General features: G+C 34.9%; 1 protein-coding gene across 43 annotated transcripts in view; it reads left to right on the top strand.

Annotated features, from left to right (window-relative positions):
- Positions 1-22,025, top strand: part of LOC130897163 (ankyrin-3-like) — a 217,828-nt gene that overhangs the window by 179,106 nt on the left and 16,697 nt on the right. For 35 of the 43 annotated variants that reach the window (XM_057805840.1, XM_057805839.1, XM_057805835.1 and 32 more), the window contains 2 exons: positions 4,032-20,228; positions 21,417-21,974. The exons of 4 other annotated variants lie outside the window; for them this stretch is intronic. In XM_057805840.1, the coding sequence (XP_057661823.1) occupies positions 4,032-20,228; positions 21,417-21,974 (16,755 nt within the window). Of the gene's footprint in view, positions 1-2,178; positions 3,940-4,031; positions 20,229-21,416; positions 21,975-22,025 lie in introns of those variants that run through there. 4 more of the 43 variants (XM_057805834.1, XM_057805833.1, XM_057805873.1 and 1 more) reach the window with 3 other exon arrangements.

Genomic DNA, 22,025 nt, shown 5'->3' with positions numbered 1-22,025 from the left:
TTTTTCAAAATCACAAATCAGAAGAGTTTCATATAAATACGAGGTTCAATAAAAAATATGGTGAAATATTGTACCAAAAACATAATAAAAGGGGTAGCAATTCATTTATCCCAATATTGAATTCGTGGCTTGAGCATTTCTGTTCTGTTATATGTTCTGTCGTGGTCTCCAAAGGTGCTAATTGTGGTGAATAAGATGGACGTTGACAAAAAGACTTCTAGCAACACAAAAACTGGTGTACCAAAAGCAATTTGTGACATAGCGTGTTGTTATCATGAAGAAAAAACCGTTGGTTCATTTTCAGGTCTTTTTCTTTGTAAATCATTTCGCAAACTTTCCAATTCCCTTTATGAAATTTACACATATACAAGTTTGTCCACTTTTATCATATTTTCACTATATTTTAGATATAGAAGAACGTCTCCACCTCTTCTCGTCCTCATTTTTATCTATTTATAAAGTTAGTGGGATTGACGTTCGTACGCGACAGTACAAAATGGCGTCCACGCTGTCATTCGCGACGATCTGCTGCGCGTGCGCGGCGTAATCGTTACGCACTCGCTCCGCTTAGACATCATAGACAGATTTTAATACTTCATGAGCTTCCGTTTCACTTTTTCCAATTTAATGACTTGGATGCGATGCATACTGTAAGCATAATCTTACTAAAGCTTCTATAGTAGCTTACCGAGTAACTTAATAGGTTCAAATTTGTAATTGATTGCTATTATAAAACTGTATTCACATTTTCTTATCGCACTTTGTAGTCAAATGAATCAATGCTGATGACTTTAAAAGCTTCAAATGTAGAAAAAAAAAGTTATGTTATGTAATATCGATTTATTCGTTTCTTAAGAGTACTTAATTACTGAGTTGGACGTACGTCGGATAAAAAGGTCTGCACAATAGCATGCGCATGCCAAGGTAATTAAATGTTCAAAGAAAGAAATTGATTCAAACAATTGTGCAACACCGGCACAGCTTCAGCAACTCCGGCGATTTCAAAATTCATTCTTCAAATTCACAGATCATTCACTTCTCATCGGCAATTATAACATACCAAATTAACAAATAACAACTAACGAAGACGAAAAATGTTATGACTACACTTTGGTTAATGCAAAGATATTATGAAACTTCTTTATACACCATGGACCGCTATGTCCAACTGTCGACGTCAATATATTTTAAACTTTTAAAGTATTATATAAATAAATTATAGATAATTTCAATTGATATCTGTTACCAAAAATTTGAAACGCTGGTATGCATTTTTTTTTTTTGATAATCTGCTATTAGATTCTTCTATTTTAATTAGAATGTTTTCCATATGATTATCATCAATCGCTCTAGAGGAGGAGTTGGATTCTAGATTTAAAGATTATGAAATTTCGTCCAAATGTTTACCATGCTTTCTATTGATTGCTGGATTTAGTGAACCAGACTAATGTATGAATTATCTCAGGTTTGAGTACATGATCGTTTTGTTTAGGTTCGCCTTCAGGTCTACTTCATGACTAACGAGGCTGAGCTCGATGATCTATTGTTGTAGTTGTAGTCTATCCGTGATTAGGACAATATCGTTGGTGAATTGGTTCAGAGACTCTCTATCCACCTTTAGATTTGATTTGAATGTGTGTAGCATAATAGCTGCGAATTAATCTTGGAATACTATGTCATACTGGTCAAGATTTTAAATGTCAATATACCAAATGATCCCTACTGTCCCCTTTGTTACGTTATAGTAACTGTAGGGATGAAAATGTATATGTCTCTAGTTGCCTCGTGATTGATGGATCGATGCAATACCTTTTCAACTTACAGGCGAATGTGAAGGAATCACCTATGGGTTGCAAATGGTACTATTCTCGTAATGTATACACAATCCAGTCTTTGCACATCCTGGAGTTACTTAAAGAGGATAGATCTGAGGGATTTTTTTTTATAATCTTATCTAATAAGTCTGGAGCAGGTCATTAATTTGTAAGTTTTTGTGAAATCAATTCATGAAATTATACAGAACTATATTTAATTTATTTCATCTTCTTAATCTATACCAGTGTCTCCTGCGCATTACCAGAAATTCATATTATCTTATTTGACAGTTAGACTGATGAGTACCATATATCTTTATCTGCAAATTATGAGAGCCATATTAAAGATCTATTTTTTTAATAGATATTCACCTACCTGGCACTCAGTTTGTTACATACGAAAGCGTGCTTTTACCTAATAGCAGTATGACTTCAGTTCCTTTAGATCCGCCCTTATTGCATAGAACCACCTCCTATACCCAAATAGACGCTATGCTTGAAACTATGTTGTTCGAAGTGCAACAACAAGAAAAACTGTTTGGATTAGACTTGGACGTATTAGAGCCTGAGCCACAATGTCTCAATACTTTAGAATTACTGCCTAGTACTGATGCAATAATAGAAGTACCCATTAAAAAGATGATACGTAAACCAAAAATATATGAAACCACACAAGAAATAATTATAAATCAGGATGAATCTCCTTACGATTTAATTTCGTTTACTGGAAATCCGAAAGCTGAATCTGCTCATGAGTATGATGAGGTAATTTTTAAAGAAAACGTAATAGATCTAGAAGAAATAACCAAAAACATAGATAAGTTAGTAACAACTGTGGAAGAAGAAGAAAATAGACTACTACTCACTAATCATCCAGAAGATGAATACCTGGAGAAACCTTATACTTTTAAAATTGATTTCCAAAGAGCAAATACTGCGTCTAGTGAATCTTTAAGTGATCATAATCAAGATAGTCCGAATGGAACAAATGAACAAAAAGAATCATCTGCTGATGAGGATTATGAATACATCGAAAATACACCATTATCACACGCTATGCATATTAGAGACAACAGAACAGGAGATGATATTTGGTGGGAAGGAACTTATCGCAACCTTAGTATTGTACCAGAAGAAGACGAAGAAAATCAAAGCTTACTAGGCAGTTGTTATTCTAACAAATCTTATTCTACTAAAGCTTATTCTCCATTAATTGAAACGACAGTTTTTGAAAGATCTCCTATACTAAACGCTCCCAAAAGTGAAGCTTCCGTCGAGATTAATGAATCGAGTGATGAAAGTTCATCCGTTATTTCTTCCAGTTCCGAAGAAGGAACATACGAAGTAACTAATAAAGTAGTTAAGGCTGAAGTGAAACTTTTAGTTAAAACGTCAGATAAAGGCAAGGAAGCTATCGAAATTCGATCGGTACGAGAATTTCTAAACGAACCTATTCAAAAGATCAATAACCAAGATCTTAATAAGCTTCAAAAGCAAAAAAGCCAAACTTTACCTAGTAAGTTGAGTGAAAAATTGAGCAATTTCACCCAAAAGTTTACTGGATTAATTGACAAAAAGAAATCCAGCTCATATTCACTTTTGATGGATAATAGAACGAAGGAAAACAAGGATAATTCGTCGATTAAACCATCATATGTCCTACAAAATTTGTTTATCAGAAATATAGATCAAGATAAAAAGTCTAATTTGTTGGCTTCAAAAGAGATATCGCGCAGTAAAACTGAACTCCTTGCTACTACAAACAAACGTTTTCCTTTGAACTATGATCCAAGTACTTGTCCAGAGGAACAAGATTCGAATTCGAAAGTTGATCTTTTTGCCAACGTACCTTTCTATCCCTGTTACGAACAATATACTAATAAACCTGATATTCCCTGTGTAACTGAATTTATTTCTAATCCATTCATCGAGACTCCCGATATCCCTGAAGCATACTGTGATTGGCTACACGCAAAAGAGGATGAACATATAGGTAACGTTGGTGATTTAAAATTGCTGAATTTAACTCGTGCTGACTCATACGCATGGGTTTGGATTGTAGTTATTTGATTTGTTAACTAATATTATGAAACATATCGTGCATTAGCCAAGGTAAGAATATTATTTATAGATAAGAATCTTTGATAAAAACTATATTTACGGTTATAAGTTTTTGGTAGTTTAGAAAAGCTTGTTGGATATTGCATGTTCTTACAGGAATACCGACTATAACTCGTACCGAAGACCGACCGTTCGTTAATAAAAAATCGCTTTACGATTTAACTAATGCTCTAATTCAATCTGAGTCACGCGCCGAACCTTATCATACCCACACAGAAAAATATTATAAACACGATCTAGAAAAACCGCTCGCCGACGATGATTCAACTCCTAAAGATGATAAAAAACGAAAAAGAGGTATTTTTGGCACTCTCAAAAATTTCGTTAGTAAATCCATCGATTCCGATTCCGATTCCGAAAAATCGTCCCCTAAAAAAGATAAAAAGAAGAAAGATAAAAAGAAGACGTCAGTTGATGTTCCTCCTGTACCACCGCCAAGAAAACCCAAACTTCCAACTCCTCCAATAGATTCCAAATACGATGATATTCCTTATTTCGAAACAACTCCGACAGAAACACCCGAACACGCTATCAGAGTTACTAAATCTTACAAACCTTCGTCTCCAACACCAGTTACAGATTCAGATGATTTACTCACAGAAGTACCAGTCAACATAACTCACAAAGCTAAAGAAATTGTTCACGCAGTACTAACAGATGGAGAGCAGAAAGCTAGAGATAGACGATCGAAATCACCGAAAAAGCAAAAAACTGTAATCCTCGAGGAGAAAGTTATTAAAACTTTCTCTCCATTAACTGTCGAAGGGGAAGAATTTACAATAACCATAGATCCTACGAAAAAGGATTCGCCAAAGAAAACAAGGGAAATATTCACTCTAAACATTGACGAAACAGATGCCCAAATCGAAAAAGAAATATTAGAAAAGTCTCCAATCTTACCCGAAGATAGTTTGATTAAACCGTTCGTACACATACAAGAAGAACCCTCTATACCCATAAGAAGTCATGTATACGAAGATATTCTAGAACCACAACTATGTTTATACCCCGTCAGAAGATTTGATTCAGCCGAAATTAAAAAGCTTACTAATGATTTAATCCAAAATGAAATGTGTTTTACTGGATGGGCTGATGATAAACACAATATATTCAAACCACTTTCTATTCCACCTGAAGAAATAGAAGATAAAGAAATTAATAGTAAGATAACAGACAGTCAAAAATTGAAACGCAAACATAATGCTAAACTCTTTGGTATATTTGGAAAAATTTCTAAGGACGATTCTGATGATGATAGTAGTAGAAAAGAAGTAATCGAAAAACAAGATAAAGAAACGTCTAAGGAAATCCTTGTCACGCCCGAAACAGTACAAGAAGATTCATCAAAATCTACTAAAGTTAAGAGAACTAAAAGTAAATCTAAGGATGACAAAAAATTCTTGGGATTATTTAAAATAAGCAAAGCTGACGAAAAGAAAACTGCTTTTTCAGATACTGTTATCAAAGATATGATTGAATCTACCGCTTTTCTCAAAGAAGAAGTTGACAAATATCACGACGTTAGACCAGTAGAAAATATAAATCGACAAAACGGGACTATTCTAACTGAGCCAGTTTTTAAACAAGAACATATTATTGAAAAGAAAGATTCTATCAAAAAAAGCAAGCCTAAAATTATACTGACCGCTAACGCTACTGAAGATATACAAGACGAAACTAATGACATGAAACAGAAAAGAGGAAGTAGTCCTTCCAAGATAATTACAACAATTGAAGAATCTAAGAAAACAATTAAGAGGACAGAAATAAAAATTGAACCAGTTGTTCCCGATACAATTTCGAAAGTACCTACAGAAAAACTGGAAAATAAAGATGAACAACAAACTAAATTTAAAGAAACAACAAATAAAACAGTTGAATATTTAGCAGACAGTAACGAGTTTTTGATAAATAAAAAAGAAGAAATCAAAAACACTTATGACGTTACAGGTTTGGTAGCTCATGAAAAACCAATAGTTGAAGAAAACATCGAAATTACAGAAACGGTTAAAGAGCCAAAAAAAGCAGATGAATCTTCTAAGAAATCTAAAACCAAAGGAGAAAAAGGTGGCTTCTTTGGTAAATTCAAGAAAAAAGAAACATCTGTCGATAGAGATAATACAAATGAAACAGTTACCTTATCGGCAAGTGTTGTGAAAGATATGTCTGACAGTGATACTTTCTTAAAAGATGAAATTGAGAAATATCATGATGTTCGTCCTCTAGTAACGACTCGACAATCCGAATTCGACGACCCAAAACCAAACATAATACCCAGAAAATCCAAAAGTAAACAAGGAAAGATTGATGCAATTTTAGATATAAACAAAAAGGAAGATGAAAGCAAACCATCTCCAGCAACAATTAGGATAGAAACTAGTGATGCTGGTCGTTCGAAACTTATTGCAATAGAAGCGGAACCTATTAAATATAACACAACAAAAATTGTGGAATTAACGGAAGAAAAGTCTCCTAAGAAATCAAAAGACAAAGACGTTGGAAACATATTTGGAATATTCAAAAAGAAAACAGGGTCTTTGGAAAGAGGTACTAAAATTGAAACTGTTACTGAAAAAGAAAAACCTGCACTTTCTTCCATTGTTATCAAGAATATGGATGACACTAAATCATTTTTGAAAGATGAAATTGATAGATACCATGATGTAAGACCCATTATACAACAGCCTATTATAGAAGAACATGTTAAAGTAGATGTTAGAACAAAAGCTCTGAGTAAGGATCAAGGTGCAGAAAAATCACATAAAACATCTAAAGACAATTCAGGAAAAGATACTGGAAACATCTTTGGAGTATTCAAGAAAAAATCCGGATCGTCAGAAAGAGGTGTTATTGTGGAAACGGTGGAAGAAAAACCTGCGCTTTCAACAAATGTTGTCAAGGATATGAAAGATACTGACACATTTTTAAGTAATGAGATAAATATTTATAATGACGTTAGACCTTTGGTACAGAAACCTATACAAGAAGAATATATTAAAATTGATGTAAAAGCAGCACCAGCAACTGAGCAGCCTGCTGAAAAAGTAGAAAAAAAGCTTAAAGAAAAATCAGAAAAAGAGAGTATATTTACGAAAATCAAAAAGAAAGCAGGAACTTTAGAGAGAAATGTTATAGCAGAAACCGTAAAAACTAAACCTGAGCTTTCGACAACTGTGATTAAAGATATCAATGATACTGACACATTTTTAAAAGAAGAGATAAATATTTACCATGATGTTAGACCTGTGGTGAAGAAGCCCGTGCAAGAAGAGCATACTAAAGTAGACGTCAGAGCGGTGCCAGTAATCGAGGAGACTGCAGAAAAAGAAGCTAAAAAATCTAGGAAACAACCAGAAAAAGACGGTGTCAGCTTTTTCGGAATATTTAAAAAGAAAACTGGATCATTGGAAAGAGGTGTTACCGTTGGAACTATTTCTTCACAAAGTGAGCCCGCTCTTTCAGTCACTGTTATCAAAGATATAAATGACACTGACACATTCTTGAAGGAGGAAATTGATAGGTATCACGATGTGAGACCTATCGTGAGGCCACAAGTTGTAGAAGAAAGAGTAATCGTAGGAGACAGTGGAAACGTCAAAATAAAGGAGAAAACTCCAGAAAAGTCGGAAGACAAACGTGAAAAAGAAGGAAAAGGAGTGTTTGGCATATTCGGAAAGAAAGAAAAGCCAGTTAAGAGTGATATCAAGAAAGAAACAGCGGTTTCACAAGAAAAACCTGCTCTTTCAGCCACCGTTATAGAAGACATGAACAAAACTGACACATTCTTGAAGGACGAAATCGATAAATACCACGATGTCAGACCCATAGTCACGCAGAAGGTTCTAGAAGAAGAAATAATCGTCCATGATGGCAAATCTGTCGCAACCACAGAACAAACTCTAGAAAAGTCACCGGAAAAGTCGAAAGAGAAACGTGAAAAAGAAGGAAAAGGAGTGTTTGGCATATTCGGAAAGAAAGAAAAGCCAGTTAAGAGTGATATCAAGAAAGAGACAGCGGTTTCACAAGAAAAACCTGCTCTTTCAGCCACCGTTATAGAAGACATGAACAAAACTGACACATTCTTGAAGGACGAAATCGATAAATACCACGATGTCAGACCCATAGTCACGCAGAAGGTTCTAGAAGAAGAAATTATCGTCCATGATGGCAAATCTGTCGCAACCACAGAACAAACTCTAGAAAAATCTCCAGAAAAGTCGAAAGACAAACGTGAAAAAGAAGGAAAAGGAGTGTTTGCAATATTCGGAAAGAAAGAAAAACCAGTTAAGAGTGATATCAAGAAAGAGACAGCGGTTTCACAAGAAAAACCTGCTCTTTCAGCCTCCGTTATAGAAGACATGAATAAAACTGACACATTCTTGAAGGACGAAATCGATAAATACCACGATGTCAGACCCATAGTCACGCAGAAGGTTCTAGAAGAAGAAATAATCGTCCATGATGGCAAATCTGTCGCAACCACAGAACAAACTCTAGAAAAGTCACCGGAAAAGTCCAAAGAGAAACGTGAAAAAGAAGGAAAAGGAGTGTTTGCAATATTCGGAAAGAAAGAAAAACCAGTTAAGAGTGATATCAAGAAAGAGACAGCGGTTTCACAAGAAAAACCTGCTCTTTCAGCCACCGTTATAGAAGACATGAATAAAACTGACACATTCTTGAAGGACGAAATCGATAAATACCACGATGTCAGACCCATAGTCACGCAGAAGGTTCTAGAAGAAGAAATAATCGTCCATGATGGCAAATCTGTCGCAACCACAGAACAAACTCCAGAAAAGTCGCCGGAAAAGTCGAAAGAGAAACGTGAAAAAGAAGGAAAAGGAGTGTTTGCAATATTCGGAAAGAAAGAAAAACCAGTTAAGAGTGATATCAAGAAAGAGACAGCGGTTTCACAAGAAAAACCTGCCCTTTCAGCCTCCGTTATAGAAGACATGAATAAAACTGACACATTCTTGAAGGACGAAATCGATAAATACCACGATGTCAGACCCATAGTCACGCAGAAGGTTCTAGAAGAAGAAATAATCGTCCATGATGGCAAATCTGTCGCAACCACAGAACAAACTCCAGAAAAATCTCCAGAAAAGTCGAAAGAGAAACGTGAAAAAGAAGGAAAAGGAGTGTTTGGCATATTCGGAAAGAAAGAAAAACCAGTTAAGAGTGATATCAAGAAAGAGACAGCGGTTTCACAAGAAAAACCTGCTCTTTCAGCCACCGTTATAGAAGACATGAATAAAACTGACACATTCTTGAAGGACGAAATCGATAAATACCACGATGTCAGACCCATAGTCACGCAGAAGGTTCTAGAAGAAGAAATAATCGTCCATGATGGCAAATCTGTCGCAACCACAGAACAAACTCCAGAAAAGTCGCCGGAAAAGTCGAAAGAGAAACGTGAAAAAGAAGGAAAAGGAGTGTTTGCAATATTCGGAAAGAAAGAAAAACCAGTTAAGAGTGATATCAAGAAAGAGACAGCGGTTTCACAAGAAAAACCTGCTCTTTCAGCCTCCGTTATAGAAGACATGAATAAAACTGACACATTCTTGAAGGACGAAATCGATAAATACCACGATGTCAGACCCATAGTCACGCAGAAGGTTCTAGAAGAAGAAATAATCGTCCATGATGGCAAATCTGTCGCAACCACAGAACAAACTCTAGAAAAGTCACCGGAAAAGTCCAAAGAGAAACGTGAAAAAGAAGGAAAAGGAGTGTTTGCAATATTCGGAAAGAAAGAAAAACCAGTTAAGAGTGATATCAAGAAAGAGACAGCGGTTTCACAAGAAAAACCTGCTCTTTCAGCCACCGTTATAGAAGACATGAACAAAACTGACACATTCTTGAAGGACGAAATCGATAAATACCACGATGTCAGACCCATAGTCACGCAGAAGGTTCTAGAAGAAGAAATTATCGTCCATGATGGCAAATCTGTCGCAACCACAGAACAAACTCTAGAAAAATCTCCAGGAAAGTCGAAAGACAAACGTGAAAAAGAAGGAAAAGGAGTGTTTGCAATATTCGGAAAGAAAGAAAAACCAGTTAAGAGTGATATCAAGAAAGAGACAGCGGTTTCACAAGAAAAACCTGCTCTTTCAGCCACCGTTATAGAAGACATGAACAAAACTGACACATTCTTGAAGGACGAAATCGATAAATACCACGATGTCAGACCCATAGTCACGCAGAAGGTTCTAGAAGAAGAAATTATCGTCCATGATGGCAAATCTGTCGCAACCACAGAACAAACTCTAGAAAAGTCACCGGAAAAGTCGAAAGAGAAACGTGAAAAAGAAGGAAAAGGAGTGTTTGCAATATTCGGAAAGAAAGAAAAACCAGTTAAGAGTGATATCAAGAAAGAGACAGCGGTTTCACAAGAAAAACCTGCTCTTTCAGCCACCGTTATAGAAGACATGAACAAAACTGACACATTCTTGAAGGACGAAACTGATAAATACCACGATGTCAGACCCATAGTCACGCAGAAGGTTCTGGAAGAAGAAATAATCGTCCATGATGGCAAATCTGTCGCAACCACAGAACAAACTCTAGAAAAGTCACCGGAAAAGTCGAAAGAGAAACGTGAAAAAGAAGGAAAAGGTGTGTTTGCAATATTCGGAAAGAAAGAAAAACCAGTTAAGAGTGATATCAAGAAAGAGACAGCGGTTTCACAAGAAAAACCTGCTCTTTCAGCCTCCGTTATAGAAGACATGAATAAAACTGACACATTCTTGAAGGACGAAACTGATAAATACCACGATGTCAGACCCATAGTCACGCAGAAGGTTCTGGAAGAAGAAATAATCGTCCATGATGGCAAATCTGTCGCAACCACAGAACAAAGTCCAGAAAAATCTCCAGAAAAGTCGAAAGAGAAACGTGAAAAAGAAGGAAAAGGAGTGTTTGCAATATTCGGAAAGAAAGAAAAACCAGTTAAGAGTGATATCAAGAAAGAGACAGCGGTTTCACAAGAAAAACCTGCCCTTTCAGCCTCCGTTATAGAAGACATGAATAAAACTGACACATTCTTGAAGGACGAAATCGATAAATACCACGATGTCAGACCCATAGTCACGCAGAAGGTTCTAGAAGAAGAAATAATCGTCCATGATGGCAAATCTGTCGCAACCACAGAACAAACTCTAGAAATGTCACCGGAAAAGTCGAAAGAGAAACGTGAAAAAGAAGGAAAAGGAGTGTTTGCAATATTCGGAAAGAAAGAAAAACCAGTTAAGAGTGATATCAAGAAAGAGACAGCGGTTTCACAAGAAAAACCTGCCCTTTCAGCCTCCGTTATAGAAGACATGAACAAAACTGACACATTCTTGAAGGACGAAATCGATAAATACCACGATGTCAGACCCATAGTCACGCAGAAGGTTCTAGAAGAAGAAATAATCGTCCATGATGGCAAATCTGTCGCAACCACAGAACAAACTCCAGAAAAGTCGCCGGAAAAGTCGAAAGAGAAACGTGAAAAAGAAGGAAAAGGAGTGTTTGCAATATTCGGAAAGAAAGAAAAACCAGTTAAGAGTGATATCAAGAAAGAAACAGTTGTTTCACAAGAAAAACCTGCTCTTTCAGCCACCGTTATAGAAGACATGAACAAAACTGACACATTCTTGAAGGACGAAATTGATAAATACCACGATGTCAGACCCATAGTCACGCAGAAGGTTCTAGAAGAAGAAATTATCGTCCATGATGGCAAATCTGTCGCAACCACAGAACAAACTCCAGAAAAGTCGCCGGAAAAATCAAAAGAGAAACGTGAAAAAGAAGGAAAAGGAGTGTTTGGCATATTCGGAAAGAAAGAAAAACCAGTTAAGAGTGATATCAAGAAAGAGACAGCGGTTTCACAAGAAAAACCTGCTCTTTCAGCCACCGTTATAGAAGACATGAACAAAACTGACACATTCTTGAAGGACGAAATTGATAAATATGACGATGGTAAAATATCCTATTCAATACAAACAACAGAAATAATAAAAGCGGAGAAGGATTGTGAAACTGCTGTGGCTGATCAACCAATAGAACAATCGACACAGTTTGACAAATCTGAAGATGTAGCTGAAAATGGTTCCGATAAATATTATAAAATACGTCATATTTTGGAAAAAGCTGAAAATCAAACAGTTGAACCTGATTTTGTAAAACATGTTACATTGGAACCTGAAAGAAAACTTGTCACAATTGAAAGAGAAATCACAATAGAAGTATTCGATTTGGAAGGTAAGCCTGAATCTACAGCTATACTTAAACAACAATTACCAGGATCTGATAGTTTTCTAAATACTGAAATTGATAAGTACGATGATGTTCGACCAATTGTCCAAAAATCCCATGTAGAAGCTTCATCCAAAGAATCAAAAGCAACAGCAGACAAAGTAGGTTTTGGCTTTTTTGGATTATTCAAGAAAAAGGGCTCCGAAGAAAAATCAGAAGTCACTAAAAATATACAAGACAACGAATCTTTAATAGTTGAAACAGTGAAACAAGAAGTTAAAGAAGAACCTAAATTAGAAGTTGCCACAATGGAGATTCAAGGAGATGTTTCCAAAACCAAAGAAATTGTTGATGGCAACAAAACTGGACTTTTCGGAATTTTCAAAAAGAAACCCAAAGAGGAAACGACAAAAGTAAAAACAGAGGTTTTTTCAAACGAAGTTCTTGAAAATATGAGAGTTTCTGACTCGTTCTTAAAATATGAAGTCGATAAATATCATGATGTACGTCCCGTAACAGAAATTGCTGAATCCGCAGAACCAGTTATTAGAGATACTATCAGTGTCACTGTAGAACAAAAGGAAATACCAAACAATGACGCAGAAATCAAACGTATACCAGAAGAAAGAGAAAAAGTTGTTTCTTCAACAATAACCGAGTGTGAAACTGATAGAAGCGGTTCTCCTGAGCTGAAATTAACCGAAAATACAGTTATGGATTCGGAAACTTCGTCTAATGTACCTAAGAAACATAAAAAAGACAGTGGTCTCTTTGGCATTTTCAAAAAGAAACCACAAGATCATAGAGCAGTTACTAGCCCACTACCTTTATCTGAAATTGTTATTAAACACATGCAAGATAGTGATAGATTTTTAAAAGATGAAATAGAAAAATATCAAGATGTTCGCCCAATTATTAAAGAAACCATTACAGGAGTTTCCTCGGTAGAGCAACCAGTTACCATGAAGGAAACAGAAACACAGTATCCTGGTGGACAAAAAGGTACAGAAAATCAAGAAGAAAAAAGCGGATTGTTTGGTATTTTTAAGAAAAAGTCAGGATCATTGGAACGAGATGTTAAAGGAAGTTCAAAAGATAAAGAAGCAGAAATCACAAACCTACAGAAAGATAAAAGACCAGAAAAAAGAAGTCCTATATTTGGTATCAAAAAACCAAAAATTGTACTGTCAGAAGATACTATGAAAAACATGTCTATAACTGACAGTTTCCTACAAACAGAAGTCGAAAATTACCATGATGCCAAACCAATTATTGTGAAAACCGAGTCAGAAGTTGTCGGTAATGGAGAAAAAATAACGAAAAAGTCGAAGGATCAAAGTAATGAAACTGGAAGAGTAGGTATTTTTGGCATTTTCAAAAAAAAGACCGAATCTCTAGAAAGAGATAATAAAGTAATTACCCAAGGTTCATCACCGGAGATCGAACATCCCGAAAAACCTCCTAGACAATTAGCCACAAAAGATAGAGGGACTGAAAAAGCAGAGTTTCCATCTCAACCTGATATAGATATTGAAAAGAAGCCGAAATTATCCACAACTACACAAAAAGAGTTTGACCAAGTCAATACATTCTTGCAGACGGAAATTGATAAATATCATGATGTAAAACCAATTATTTTGAAAGAAATTGAAGAACCTTCAATTACAGCAGTTGTTACTTCACCTCCATCAAAAGAAAAGGATACCAAAATGAAAGATGGCAAAGGTTTATTTGGAATATTTAAGAAAAAGTCAGAATCGGTTGAGAGAGAGATTAAGCAAGAAGATTCTAAAGAAAAATCCGAGAGTATCGGAACCAAATCTGTAGTCGAAAACGAAAAACTACCCTTATCAGAAAAAACAAAACAAGAAATTACCGACAGTAACAAATTTCTACAAACAGAAATAGATAAATATCATGATGTGAGAACCATTGTTGAAACAAAGAAAATGAAAAGCTTGGACGAATCACTTCCCAAAGAACTTTCTGATCAACAAACTGAAACGCCTGTGAAAAAACAAAAAGATATGAGAAAAGGGGGCTTATTTGGTATCTTCAAGAAGAAAACTAGATCATTAGAAAGGGACGTTAAAGGTATAAACAAAGATATAGCAGACCAGCAAACTAAATCTGACGCAACTTCTGTTTTTTACGATATAACTGATAAACAAGAACCAACCAAAACTGCTATTGAAGTAGTCGATAGCGATACATTCCTTAAAACCGAAGTTGACAAATATCATGATGCCAAACCAGTTCCACATAAAGATATTTCGTTGTCTGTTGAAATACCAACACAGTCATTAACGACAACAACTGACAAAATCGAATGTGATGCTACAACTAAAAAGTTATTTGATCAGTTGAAGGACGAGAGTCCGAAGAGAACAATAACCACCACCGTCACAAAACAAGAAATACCTCATGGAGAACGAACTACAATAATAACAAATGATCTAGTAACAGGTACTATTCAATTACCTACAGATACTTTATCTGATATAGAGAAATTAGAAGAAGAAATTAATACAAAACTTGAATTGTTAAAGAAAGAAGCAGATGCTACTTATGATGAGGTTAAGAAAGAAACAGTGATTGAAAAAGCAGGATTTCCATCTCAACCTGATATAGATATTGAAAAGAAGCCGAAATTATCCACAACTACACAAAAAGAGTTTGAACATGTCAACACCTTCTTGCAGACAGAAATTGATAAATATCATGATGTAAAACCAATTATTTTGAAAGAAATCGAAGAGCCTTCAACCGCAGCAGTTGTTACTTCACCTCCATCAAAAGAAAAGGATACCAAAATGAAAGATGGAAAAGGTTTATTTGGAATATTTAAGAAAAAGTCAGAATCGGTTGAGAGAGATATTAAGCAAGAAGATTCTAAAGAAAAATCCGAGAGTATCGGAACCAAATCTGTAGTCGAAAACGAAAAACTACCCCCATCAGAAAAAACAGAGCAAGGCATTACTGACAACTTTTTACAAACTAGAGAAAAGGTACCTGATGAACAAAAAGCTAGTAAGCAAAAAGACAAAAAAGATAAAAAATCTGGTCTTTTTGGTATCTTTAAAAAAACAGATTCGGAAGTCCAAACACCCTTAAAAGATTCAACAGAAGTATCTGTTGAAGAGAGTGAAAGTGTAGACACATTTTCAACATCTGAAATAGATCGCTACCACCAAATTCGACCAATTGGCGAAAAACCAGAAGAAACAAAAGTGAAATTCAAGGAACCTCTCATTACAGAAATACCTCCTCCGAAAGTAGCAAAAACTTCAGAGCCAAAATTAATTAAAACATCCCACATAACTCACGAAATATATACTACAGAAACGCCGCATAATAAGTTGGAAGACGTCGAAAAACTAAAAAGTGAAGTCGAATCATGTCTCCCACTTGGAGCTAACATAGTTCAAATACCTGTCGATAACAAATCATTTGAAGAAACAATTCCTAAAGAAAATCTTACTTACCGAGAAAGTATCACTGCGGCTATGAAAGATACTGACAATTTTTTGAAACAAGAGGTTGCAAAATTCCACGACGTACGACCTCAATTTACGTCAACTTCAAAACAGAAGTTACCTAAGGATTCTGTAACTAAAGAGATCAAAGGGTTATTCGGTATTTTTACTAAAAAGGAATCAGAGGAGCGAGAAGATGAATCAAAAGCAGAAAAATCAGAACAAGGAAAACACAGAACCGAAGATATCAAATCAATTAACGATTCTGATAAATTCTTAAGAAAAGAAATTGAAAAATATCACGACGTTCGTACTCAAGAGAGAGTACCAAGTGCACCGGAAGAAAAAGAAATTGATACAACTTATAAGAGCGATGTTAAAGCTAGTCCTTCAAAAATAACTAAAACGGAACCAGGAGGAACAAAACAAATAGTCATAACAGAAAAACACTTTGTTAAAGAAGGAGGATATTTAAGTGAAGTATTCGTTGAAGAAAAAACAGAAAAAAGAAGTTATTCACACGTGGAAGCTGATGATATAAATAAAAATTTAAATCAAACCTCAAATTTCCTCAATACCGAACTTGACAAATACGAGGATAATTCAAGTGGTAAAAGAGAAAAGTCCAAAAAGAAACCAGATGCAGATGTTCAACCACAATTTTCTAGAGAAGTAATAGCGAATATGATAGCTTCAAGTGACTTTTTGAGAGAAGAGGTTGCAAATTATCATGATGTCAAACAAAATTACAAACAAGAAGAACCACCTGTAAAGGAAAAGACCAAATTATTCGGAGGACTATTTTCTAAAAAGAAATCATCCGAAAAAGATTCTGAACCCAAATCTGGCGAAGAAGAACAATCCAAAATAAAAAGTAAAAAGAAAACGAAGAAAGGAAAAGACGAGACAGCTAAACCTGAAAGCAAAGATTTCTCTAAGATAGAAACCGACCGCTATCAGGAAGGTAAAAAATCAAAAGAAGAGAGTACTAGTTTCTTTGGTCTGTTTTCAAAGAAAACTAAACCTCAAGAACAAGACAAGAACGTTGATGAACAATTAACACAGCAGCTGTCATCTGAAGTCATTCAACATATGAAAGACAGTTCTAACTTTCTAAACACAGAAATCGAGTTGTACCAAGACGTTCGCCCAGATTTTGTTGATAACTTTCAGCCTGTCACTTTATCACCTATAAATATACCAGATACATCATTTGTTTTGAAACAAGAAGCTTCTCAAAACGACGCTCCCCTGATATCAGGACTCCATACCAGGCAAGAAGGATATCAAAAAATTGCCGAATCTTTTACCACTCCTACAGTTGAAATAATTAAAGAAGAAAGTCCAAAACGAACAGTTACCACGTATATAACAAACGAGGCAATACCTAGAGGAGAAAGAACTACAAAAGTAAAAACTGAGGTTATAACCGGTTCTATTCAGTTATCACCAGAAATACTGGACGATATTGAAAAATTGGAAAAAGAAATAAACACGAAACTAAACGAGCTCCGACAACAAACTGATCCTACTGAAGATATAATCGAACAACCTTCTAAGCTCAGTGAAAAGTCAACGGAAATGACACCTCAGTCTCTTCAAAAACAAAAAGTTGTTTCAGATGCTCAAGTTAAAAAGTCAGAAATACCAGACAGTCCACTTCCTGGAAAAATAACTGAATTATCTTTCGATCAACCTCCCAAAACAGAACAGAAATTAAACGAACGAATATTAAAACAAATGCAAGATAGTCATAGTTTTCTCCTAACTGAGCTAGAAAATTATGACAATGGAAAACCAGTGATGGTGACCGATCTTGATGAAGACCCTAAAGTTAAATCTTCAGGTTTATTCGGAATTTTTAGTAAAAAAAGCGAAAGTCCAAAAATCACTAAGAGAAGGTTGAAAAAGGGAAAAGAAAAACCAATAGATGAAAGTGATAAAGTAGGTATTTTAGATAAAATAGGACGTAAATTGACTGGTGGGAAATATGACGTAGAAGAAGCATCAAAAAGTATGAGCGATAATGCTACGAGTGAAATATTAAGAAAAACAGATGATACTACAGATTCAACATCTGCAAGCGTTTCTAAGCATATCGATTATGTAAAAGAAAGTTCTAGAAGAGAACACGAATCAATAATTACAAAAATAATAGAAGAAGGTGCAGCTCAAACCGACAAAGTGCGTGAGTCTGCGAAAGATAACGTTAAAAGAGCAGAACAATCAATTACTGATACCAGCAGTACTTTTAAAGAAGCGATTAAAGAAAAATCAGTGATCGAGGATGCTGCAGCAACAGTTCAGCAAACGGAAGATAAAACTAGAGATGCTACAAAAGAAGGAAAAGTTACCGCAGATAAAGCTGGTAAAAAAGCAACTGGCTTTTTCAATAAAATATCTGGAAAAAGTGAGGAAAGCGATACCAAAAAAGATAAAAAGAGCAAGAAATCTAGTGGTATATTATCTAAATTAGGAGGAAAGGGCAAAGTTTCGTTTGAATACCCAGAAGCAACTATTATAGATGAAAAAATAATTTCTACTGATACCGATTCAAACATAACAGATGATATAACAAAAACGACACATTCCACCCAAGAAATAGTGAAATCAGAAACTTTTACTGAAGACTTACTAAAAAGTTTCGACGAAAAACTTGAGCACGTAAAAGAAGAAAGAGATTTGAAAGAATCCGCTGCAGGGGGCATTAAAGAATTTGAAACGAGAACTGAAAATATAAAAAAGGGTGTATCAGAAATGACTCGAAAACAAGATGAAAAAGGCAAAGTGATAACAATTCCAGAAAAAAATGTTGACTCTTTTGAAAAGAAAATTGATGAAAAATTTAGCGAGACTATGAAATTATCTAAAGAACTTATCAAAAGACATGATGAAACTGCGAAAAAACCAACTTCGCCTTCACAAAATTTATTAGAAAGCCAAAGGAAGAGAATAGAAACAGATGTTAGTCTTTTAGAAGACGCTATCAATAAAAAAAGTAAAGAGATAAAAGAACAGCTTAGTGATGAAATTATTTATGTTCAAAAAGCTATAAAAATAGAAAAAAGCAAATTGGGTGAAATGGGAAAAGATGTGGGGAAGAAAATTGGAAAAAACGTCGAAATAGGTATAGCTTCAACAGTTCAGAATGTAGAAAATGCTGCGAAAATCTCAAAATCTCCTGAACAGTCTTCTTCCAAAGAAATCGTTGAACAAATAGATGATTCAGTCAATGTCATTCATAAAAAACTAGAAAAGTTACCAACAACTAAAACAGATATTGAAGAAATTATTAAAGCAGCTGATAGAAACGTAGAAACTAAAACAACATCTACAGTTGAACGAGAAGCTGCGAAATTGATAGAATCCACTAAAGCTGATATTGAAGGTGCTAGTGATGTTACTAGTTTTTTTGATAAACTCGAAGAAAAAATGGCAGAAAAAAGAAAGAAGAAAGCTGTTGACATAGATGAATCGATTGATAATAAGATATCCGATGATTTTAATACAAAAGTCCAATCTGCAACGAATGTAACAATAACGAGTGTGAAAGAAGATCCATCGAAAAAACTAACTGAGAGATCAGAAAAATTTGGAAGTGCAGATAAATACAATATTGGATATTTTCAACAAATTCCACCACTAAAGTCAGACATTCGACAAGAAACCATGACTTTTCTTGAATCTGAATGTCAAAGAACCGATGATCCAGGAATGAGTCGGGCAGTATCTGATTATGGTTCCCAAATAAAAACTGGCGTCAAAGATCGTACTAGAAACATCTCAGAAGCTGATATTGACCTTTCCAATTTATCTCAAGAACATGAAGGGGCGACAATTTCTTATATAATGACACCGAGTTTTAAAGAACGCATTGTATCTACGAGAATAACCCAAATCGGTAAACCTCAAGTGATAGAAATAACATACGATTCTTCTTTAGATAGCAGTAGTGACAATTCATATATAGTAACTGAACCAGATGATGAGTTGCCAACGAAAACACCTCTTTTTCAAATGGAATCGGGGAGTTTTTCAAGATCTGGACTTGCTACAAGTTCTAATATATCAGAAACATCTAGTGAAAGTAAAATCATACTTAGTGACTCAACTAAACCTATAGATATCGTATTAAAACAAGAAGAAGAGCGGTTAAAAGAACATAAAAAAGAATCACAAGCAGAAGTGGATATAATAGAAAAAAAATTGCGTGACTTAGATAAAGCTTTAGATTCATTAGAAAAAGTAGAAATAGAAATCGATGATAAAATTGACAAAAAAACAGAAAAGAAACTGCGACGAGTAGAACGTAAATTCGAAAGAATGGCATCCGAAGCTTTGGATACCGATACAAAAGAAGGAAAAAAAGTACAATTGACCAGTCCGGAAATAGAAATAAAACGCGAAAGTGACTACCAAACATTAATATCGCAGCTAAGCATCGAAGATCTCAGTGACTTTCAAAAAGAATACAGCCACTTGTGGGACGAACACACTTTCTCAAAAAGCAGTGACCGAGAGTCAAAAACGCCGGACAGCCAAGCAGACGCGCAAGAGCTTCCACAAGGTAGATGTTAGATGTTGCTTTAAAGAGTCTTTCTTCTCACAAAACCATTTTTCACGCCTAACTAGATACTTTAATACCACTAATATTAGCCCTTACTTCAATATTTAAAAAATAAAGCATGATGTCGAATTAATCTATCGTTCCCCCCACGAAATAGTGCTGCAAACATATCGGGACACGCCCTCATTTTAGGATTAAGTCAAACATAATAACATATGACAAGTAAACTAATAGTTTAATATCTTCATCGACAAGGTTCTAATGAATTAATGAAATAAAAGAATTAAAGGTAATAATAACTATTCAGTGAGTTTAATGATGTTAGAGCTCTTGCAACCTTGCAACTTCAGAGGTTATTTTTGACGTAATCAACCCTCATTTTTGTGTCAAAATATCTTAAGATGCCAGCGCGATGTAGGGAAAAGTATAAGTTAATAAAACTTTCGCTACGGTAGTTATATTATTACTTTCGATCATGTTTCTAATGTCATTTATCAAAATTTCACATAAACGTGACAAATAGTTAGAACGATAACTGGACAATGTTATTTTTAACGGTTGAAACGGTTTAATATCATTTGAAAATAATCCGCTATTATTACGATGTTACCTATGTTACCTATTTACCAGCTACATTATCGTTATATAAAAAATCTAAATTATTAATAAGATTCTAACATATCTATAATTTGAAAAGTTGGTTATAGGTTGTTTATATTTTTCTGCTATGTTTTGTTCTCATAATTTTTCTAATTACAAACATAATGCTACTTATCTATCACTTCCTATATGAGTTACTATAAGATACTGTCCTTTGACTGTGAAACCTGTGAATGAACCTTCAAGAACACTTTCCAACTGCATTTTCCGAGCTTGGTAGTGAAATTCTACCATTTTTAACCACATCGTCATCGTCATCAAGTTTGTATTTGCTTTGCTTGAGCAAGGAACAACTCATTCTGGAAATTAGATTGCAGCAAAGATTTCCTAATATGGAATATGACATACAATTTTATTTTGATCCGTCCATCTATCAACTAACTACCACATCAATAGTTATTAATCTGTAAGAATTAGAACCTTGGTTGACTTAATCCTAAAATGTTCACCACCACACTGGAAAAATCGTTCATTGTACAGCAGAAGCTTCAAATAAAAATCTCTCTCCGATAATGAATATTCCCGTAGGTGAAATAGTTTACATGGGCCCTGTCAATTTAAATAAAGATCACACAATAAACAAAGCAGGTGTCGAAGTAGATGTAATTCCAATTATGCGATCTCCTTGTCCATCTCCTAAACCGAGAAAAAAAAATCCAACAACACGCTCAAAATCAGCGATGAGTTACTATAGAAACGAAAGACTGAAAAATGACGAGAGTGGTAGTTTACCAAATTTAAAATCTTCATCTTTGAAAAGCTCCCTAGTTGACCTAGTGATACAGATGGATCCGAAAAAATTCACGAGTACGCAGTCGTTGATTAGCGGCGAAAGTGGAATCAGATCTAAGGAAAGTACAGAATCTCTTCCAAAAGGAACAATAATGAAAGCTGTAGTTAATTGGTTGGAAAAATCGAGTCCTTTCAGTTCAATTGAAAACCTCGATAGAAGTATACCCGATCTAATGGAAACAAGTTGTTCTTTAATTGACGACGAACTAGAATCTACAGACGAAAGATCCGTGTCGAAATCAGATTGTATAATACCCGATATAAACATATTTTGTGAAGACGATTTAGACCAAGGTAATATTAGAGTGTGTTCAAACAATAAAGTGTTTAAATAATTAGTAACTA

The sequence above is a fragment of the Diorhabda carinulata genome, chromosome 8 (assembly GCF_026250575.1).
Source record: "Diorhabda carinulata isolate Delta chromosome 8, icDioCari1.1, whole genome shotgun sequence".
In the NCBI taxonomy this organism is placed as follows: domain Eukaryota; kingdom Metazoa; phylum Arthropoda; class Insecta; order Coleoptera; family Chrysomelidae; genus Diorhabda; species Diorhabda carinulata.
The sequence above is the reverse complement of the archived record's forward strand: the minus strand, read 5'-3'. Positions and strand labels throughout refer to the sequence as shown.